The following is a 7,898-nucleotide window of genomic DNA, read 5'->3' as shown; positions in this document are numbered from 1 at the left end:
TTTGTTTTTGTTTTATAGTTTCTATTTCAAACAGTTTGATTTTTTTAAACATATTTATTATTATAACATTTCTCAAGTCTTATAATACGGAATATCTTGTGAGATTTTTTTTAGAAGGTAAGGTGAACATAGTTCGGTCATTTCCAGTGATCACAGTCTGCCTTTTGCTTATAACAAATAAAAATGAAATTATCTAAATATTAAATTCAATTAAAAAGACTTATACCTGTAAATTCCAGTAAATGGTACTGAAAAACTCACTGCTACTAGGCAGACCGGGATGATCAGAAACGACCAAATTTTACAAAGCATTCATCAGCAATTAAAGCATATCTTTTATTTTTTAAAAATAAATATATAAACATAATACAATTTACAGATCAAAAAATCCTATAAACAGGTTAAGGTGCTGGAAATTGTAGTTTGTTTTATTCAGTAAGGAATGGAAACCAAAGCTTTATCCTGCCAAACATTTTAAATCTCTTAAAGTAAAAAAAAACTGTAAATAAGATTTTTCAATGAATTTAATATAAAATTATAGCTTAAAAAAAGCTTCCCCCTTAGGATTATTAGCTTTAAAAACTCAATGATTTGTACATTAATGTATGTAATCTCACTTCTGACCACATTTGAGTTGTCTTTTTTTTTTTTTAATTTTAAGAGACTCATAAATCCATTGAAACTTTAAAAAGCTAGAACGTCGACATAAAAGATTTACTTTTTTTTAGTCTTCTTATAAACTTTTTTAATCTTGGGCAAATTTTTAAATATTTAAATATGTATGAAGCAGTTCTTATAAATGTAAACAAGTATGCTGATAGAATTTAGTTTTTTAAAATAGAATTTTTTTACAAGCAGTACTTAAAAAGCAAGCACAACATAGTGAGTAACGTCTTAACTTATTGTATAGACCCTAAGCCTGACGTGTTTTAAATTAGTAGATTTAAATTATGCAATATCTATTATTAATGGTTTTTTCTATTTTAGTTTAGAAATGTGTGAAATTAAAAAAATGTATAGTTTATAAGGAAAACATACCAAATGTATTGAGGATTCACTACTGGCTGGTTAGCATTTATTTTCACTATTATTTTATTTAAAAAAAAAGCCCTGCAATTTACTAATTCAATATCATTCGGCTAAAAGCCATAAAAAATAGGGTTTTATTGTGATTATAGTTCTCAACGAACATACCGCCAATATTATAAGTAGGTGATAAAAATTTTGATACATTGGTAAAGAAGATTCTTTGCGATGGTCATTTTATGATAATTTTTAATTGTAAATATTTTATATATATTTACTGTATATAAAATTTTCAAAGATTTTGTGCTAGTCCTTATATATATAATGTATTAATTATTGTGAGAAAAGTTGCACGCCAATTTTTATTCAAGTTAGATATAACATGTTTTTTAGATTTGTGCTTAAATAATAACAATAATGAAATATAAAAATAAAACAATTATGTTTGTACAGCAAAAGCTTGCAATGTTCTTTAAGAAAAAAAAAACAACTTCTGAACTTTCTAGTCTAATGTTATAAGCATTTAAAACTTAGAAAATTGAGAAACAAAACAAATTTACAAAAACCAACGTGATAGAACATATGATTAGGTATAAATAAATTAGACCCTTATTAATATAGAGACAACGATTTTTTTATTTAATTGCACAATCTAAAAGTTTTGAAAATAAATTGATTACATTAGTAGAATTATGGCTTTTCATTTACCATTTACCATAAAATTTCCTAAACAGCAGCAAATGGTAAGATTTTATATTGACTGATTAATTTATATAAATTCAACTCCACAGAGTAGATGCAAGAACCATCTACTTCAAGTTTTAGCAGTCTGTAGTCAGACCACACTCCAGGTTTGTGAGTTGAAAGGAATTTTCATGAAAAATTTTGTCTCATTGTTAAATAGGGCTATTTTCATTCCTTTATAGTCCATGATTGGTGTACCACAGTTATAAACAGCTGAGGGTGGTCAGGATCCTGGAATGACCGCCATTGCTGCCCTAGGACTCCTGGATCTATCTGCAAGGCACTAAAGGGAACTACCTGACTTTGTAGGTTATGCAAGGAGGAGGAAGAAACAGCCACCTGTCATGAACCGAATCAACATTTAATGGGGATGTAACCTGGGATACAAAAAGAGCCAAAGAAAGAAATTGTAGCAAGAGCATTCAATGACCAAAGTCTTAAGAGAAAGATCAAGTCAATTGAACTGAACTAGGAAAAGTACAATGCTCAGAGAACATTTCTTAGATTTCCATCATCATCATTAAATGGCACACAAGGTTCGAGGGATTCTTGTTGACGCTTGAAGGCTAGAAATTTCAAATTGAAATACCCGATAGAGGAGATTCGGAGAAAGGATGCCAACAATCTGATATACCCATGGCTCTAAAACTGAACATGTCTGGAGCTGAAATCCCTGAAAATGAATGCCTTGGGTAATATGTGACTGTATTTCAGGTGGAAACTGGGTATTAAACACTATACCCGGGAAAAGTAATAGTACGCTCGAGCAGCCAGGTCTAAAGGTAACTGCCCTCATCAGTATAAAGTCCAGAGCTGTTTGAGATTGTATCAAAGTCCTATCATATGTTAAAGACCAAGGCAATGAGGATGCTGATCAATTTGCCAAAGCAAGTTCAATGAGGTCACCTATCCTGTACCCTTTTCTGGCACACTAAATTGTCAGAAATGGTGATCCTTCAAACAACAGATTAAGAATAAGTCCTCAGTTCAAGGGTTTATATTTGAGGGCAGAACTACTAAACCTAAGACTTGTTAGGACTAGAACACTGCGGATTTCGGAGATGCAAGCTAGATATTGCCAGGAAGAAGAAGAAACAATAGAATGTGTCCTTTGTCGGTGCAAAGACCTATTCACGATGAGATTCCTATTCCATTCAGAGAGCCGAGCAGAAGAATAAACACCATAGCTCTTAACAAAGCTTTGGGATCTGATAAAAAAAAAAAAAAGCCTCGATTTAACAATAAACGCTAAATAATAACGGAGAGTGCAGAATAGGCCAATATTGGTCGAAGTGTACAATGTCGACACATAGGCCCCCAGAGAATCTAAACCGAAGAAGTATCAAAACCCTACTCAGAATCAGCAGTTGATTACCACTTAATTGAAGGGTGACACTCCTTGGCTCTTTATAGAGAGCCACTCGATATGAGAATTGTGCTCCAGTAAATCATCATCAGTGAATCTTGATCCGCTGTTTAGATTTTTGGAGGAAATAGAGGTGATTTGCAATTATAGATTTCTTTTACTGCAGTTAATTTTACCATTGTATGTGAAAAGGGTTGGTGATAGGTGTATTCACAATTTGTTTTATGAGAGTAAATTTATAACTATAAATGTGTTACACTGCACTCGAGGCAGATCAATGCACAGCCTCATCAGCAATGAACTGTGGTCCACGCCAAGCCAGGTCACGTGCATGTCTTGTCAGCAAGGATTAGGGATCCAACACCATCCCAGGTCATATACTCAGTATCGTAAGCAAGGAAAGGGATCCATCATCATCCCAGGTCATACACAGAGCATAGTCAGCAAATACTAGGGATCCAATACCAGCACTATCCCATATTGCATACTCAGCCTAGTAGGCAAGGACTATGGATCCAACACCATTCCAATTTGCATTCACAACCTCATAAGCAGGGTTCAGGGTTCCAACACCACCCTAGGTTCATAACTGCCTTGTCAGCAAGGGCCAGGGATTCAATACCTTCCCAGGTTGCATACACAGCTTCAGCAGAACAGACCCCCATGCTAGGGTTTTGATACTTCTTCGGTTTAGATTCTATGGGGGCCTATGTGTCGACATTGTACACTGCGACCAATATTGGCCTATTCTGCACTCTCCATTATTATTTAGCGTTTATTGTTAAATCAAGGCTTTTTTTTTTTATCAGATCCCAAAGCTTTGTTAAGAGCTATGGTGTTTATTCTTCTGCTCGGCTCTCTGAATGGAGTAGGAATTTCATCGTGAATAGGTCTTTGCACCGACAAAGGACACCCAGATGCCCTCCAAGGCCTCACTATCCGAGGGTCCTAATCATCGTTAAGACAGGCCTGGATCACAACTCAAGATTAGGTTAGTAATAGGGTAGTTTAAAGTCTAGAGTCTAGTGTGAGTAGTGAAGAATCAGAGAGAAGGCAGATTCAAAGTAAGAGTCAAAATTTGAGCCTTCCAGAAATTCAAAAATTGGGTATATTTATCAGAGAAAATAAATAATCTCTCATCTCTTGTTCAGAATGATGAATATAATCTGTCAATTCTTGCACTGTACAGTTAAAAAGACGTGATACACCCAAGAATTTTAATGCCACATTTAAAGATTGCAAAAAATTTAATCAAATTCAATACTGAAAGTTTAAAGATGCCTTAATAGATAGATTACAGAAGAATAGATAAAATATTACATCATCTTTGATATTTACATAATGATATCATCATTATTAAGAGATACTTATAAAATGTTTTTTATCTTGTATTCGTAATTAATTGACATATTTAATAGTATTAAGAATTTTTAAGTTAAAAATGGATTATGAATATTGACTGAAGGACAAAAATGATAAACTTGAAATGACGTGTTCAATTGATTACTTTACTTATTACCTTATTATTAAAAAATAAGAAATAAAAACGCTTCATCGTTGAACAAACATGAGATAATGCTATTGAATTTACCTGGCATTCGATTAGATATTTAAACTGACAAAAATTGTATCTTGACGACGTGGTTAATTATTATAAGTCTTCTTAACAATTAACAACCAGTAGATTTATCCAAGAAAGTCTTCTCAACATGGATGTAAGTTTTTTTTAAAATTTATATTTCTTTCTTTTCAATTTAATTTTTTAATTAATTTGTTTCTAGTTCAAAGGAATTGTACTAGTTTTAACTGTGTTCTGCCTTTTGAGCTCAGTTCATGCAGCAAAATGTAGCCAAAAGAAACCAGCCGCAGCAATCGATTGGGGCCTTGTAAGTACAAGCTAACAGATCATATCCATCTAATTATTTAATAATATTTTTTATTTCGGTCTGTATATTGCCATCCAAAGAAGCATATAATATTAAACATAATATTACAATTCAAGACAACTTAAGTAGCCCTTGGTATGGTCCCATGTGCCCAATCAATGACTTTTACCATTAACGTTCACATTATTTCCTTCTGTCCAAACGTCACCTTGGGAATCCTTGCCCCGTATTTTCAAGATTTCCCGCTGCTGCTTTCTCACCCTCCATCAGTTCAGCTGCCTTCTCCCCTTTAGTACGCATAAATGTCTAGTTTAACAAATTTTGTTTCTTCTGCTGCCTATAGCTTTCAGTGCTTTCCTTATCATTGACTCTGACCTAAGGAATCCCCTTGCTCACTCTTCCACCAAATCTCTTTGATTATCCTTACAACTTGACACTGAAGGATCTTAATTATCCTTTTTTAATTTTTCATTGTTTCATATGCAAACTGCCTACCATGGACCACAGTGGCTGAGTGGTTAATATGTACAACTTGTATTTTTTACACTGGTTCTTGGTTCAAATTCCAACCCATGGCTTTTTAATTAAGAACAAAATGAAAAAAGTAGTATAAAATGGTTTGACCCCTCATCCAAGACCAAACGGGAAGTTGGACATTAAACTGTGGCATCCGCTTCTCACTCTATGCACCGACCATCAACCTATTCCATCTTTAAACTCTTTGATTCTTCTCCTTACAACTCAAAATCGCATATTTTTAAATGTTGTAGAGTAACTTAATTTTTTATATATTTTTTCCTATTTTGTAAGGCAGCCTCTAGATTTGGGTTGCCATCCGTTGTCTGCTTTCATCAGGCAAAAAAACACTTTATTTAATAAACCGTTAAAACTTGATCATTCATTTCTACACACATTTTAAATACAGTTTAAAGGTGAATGGTACCAGTACAAGTCATTCGGAGACGGATTCCACAGAACGTTTTCAAGATGTTTGAAGGATGTTTATGTCACCAAGGATGATTCATCATCTTACAGGGAGCACTCATACATGACACGACTGTAAATATATTTTTTATATTATTATTAGTACAAAGAATACATTTACAAACTAAATTTTCAGGTTACCTATACATTTTTCATCAAAAAATTTAATCAATGTCATTTCCACGTCTACCTTCACTCTTAAATCAAATGGTAAAATAGTAAAATTCATGTAAATTTATATTATTAATTTTAATAACTTTTATATTTTAATGCAGGCTGGTTTTCTTCTGACGTGACTTTTACATTACTTGATGCAGACTACAGCAATTATGCCGTCCTTTGGTCATGTAAAGATGGCCTTTTCAAAACATCAGGTAAAATGGTCTACGTTTTAATTTTATGTGTGTATTATCCACTCTTTGAGCAAGCAAAAAGCATTATCAAAATGTTTAGAGGTTTCTAAAAAAGGCATATTTTGCTTAAAATGAAGTGGTTTCGACTGAAGGCTTGGTTTTTGCACTTATCTCATTTATCCAGTTTTCCTCAAGGGTGCAGATTTGGAGAACCATAATTGAATACAAGATTTAACACAAAAGCCAACTGAAAGCTTTCATCTCTTGCTGATGATGCCAAAAATGACAATGTAATCACAACTTATTTGGACTTTGAACCCTTTTTACACCTCAAAGGTTGAATATCAATAAGTCTTCAGTTCCAATTAAAGCTAGAGGCTTCAGCCTTTGATAATGGAATTCCACCACAAAAGTACAACAAACTTGGAAAAAATCCTTTTTCCTGCCTGTCTCTGTGCAAATATTCTTCATGTTCATATGACCTATTAACATTCTATGTGCAATGCAAGTATGCACGATTCAAAGGAGATCTGTTCCTGTATGTTAAAATATGTTATATGCACCAGGTTATACTAGAATTAGTTGTTCGGTTGGGCTAAAAAAGCTTGTAATAAAGCTTTCCTAGCAAATGCACAACATACTTGAGATGACATTTGGCTTTTTGATTTGTTGCGTTTCTCCAGGATTTTCTTTTAAGAATATTCTTGTAAAGGAAAAATTGTCTTTTTCTTTTTTTTTCAACTGGAGATGCGGTGCAATAAATTCTTTAAATTCTTCTCTGTCAACTTCAATCTCTCAAACATATTCAGCTATTGCCTTGAAACATACAAGATATGTTAAGAGTTGATCGGTGACAAAAGCTTGAATTTGGTCATCATCGATGACCAGTTTCCCAAATGAAAATTTCCTGCTTCTGAATTGAGCAACTTTTTGTGCTTTGAGTCAGTGTGACTTCCAAGATATTGCTTTCTCAAAGGGTGGCAAGAAGAAAATTTCACCAAATTTACTTATACTAAACACCAGGGAAACTCACAGCATCCTAAGGTCTTCTGCCACTTTTACCAATTTCAAAAAAGAAAAAAAAACTGACCTGATGGATATGACAAAATAATTGAACCTGGAACCCTGCATAATCTTCGAAGTTTCAAATGATTTTCAGTTTTTTTTTCTTCTTCTTAAGGCCTGTTTTGTATGTCAGTACAATGGCTCTTTTTTTCCTTTTTTCTTTTTTTTTTAAAGAGTATTAATTTTTGGTTACAGAGTCATCTTGGATTTTGACCAAAAGTAGAGAGCCACAATTCTCACTAGACACTCAACAGAAACTTGAAGCTTCACTGCAAAAATTTGGACTTTCGTTAGCCCAATACGGTGACGTTTCACAAAGTTCATGCAATTAATACTACCAATTCACTCACCTGAGTATTAGTATTTATGTATTATGTTATTTAAGTATATATTTGTTTAAAAATTGATAGTACCAGATATAGTTTGATGCTTACCTGCAGGAAGGTGAAATAATAAATATAATTTAATCACAAA

At 33.1% G+C, this 7,898-nt stretch overlaps 1 protein-coding gene across 1 annotated transcript; it reads left to right on the top strand.

Annotated features, from left to right (window-relative positions):
* Positions 1–4,731: 4,731 nt before the first annotated feature.
* Positions 4,732–7,898, top strand: LOC106666887 (lazarillo protein-like). Its single transcript, XM_014394404.2, has 6 exons — positions 4,732–4,851; positions 4,918–5,022; positions 5,948–6,081; positions 6,143–6,216; positions 6,282–6,380; positions 7,620–7,898. The coding sequence occupies exons 1-6, from the start codon at positions 4,846–4,848 to the stop codon at positions 7,754–7,756; spliced, it is 555 nt and encodes a 184-aa protein (XP_014249890.1). The 5' UTR covers positions 4,732–4,845; the 3' UTR covers positions 7,757–7,898.

This window comes from Cimex lectularius, unplaced genomic scaffold (genome assembly GCF_000648675.2).
Source record: "Cimex lectularius strain Harlan isolate CLEC.00 unplaced genomic scaffold, Clec_2.1 scaffold21, whole genome shotgun sequence".
NCBI lineage: Eukaryota > Metazoa > Arthropoda > Insecta > Hemiptera > Cimicidae > Cimex > Cimex lectularius.
This window is presented reverse-complemented; position numbering and strand designations above follow the sequence as displayed.

Coding starts and splice junctions, on each gene's coding strand:
- LOC106666887 (XM_014394404.2), top strand. Junction 6,082..6,142: donor CACTCATACATGACACGACT/GTAAATATATTT, acceptor CTAAATTTTCAG/GTTACCTATACATTTTTCAT. Junction 6,381..7,619: donor TGGCCTTTTCAAAACATCAG/GTAAAATGGTCT, acceptor TTTTGGTTACAG/AGTCATCTTGGATTTTGACC.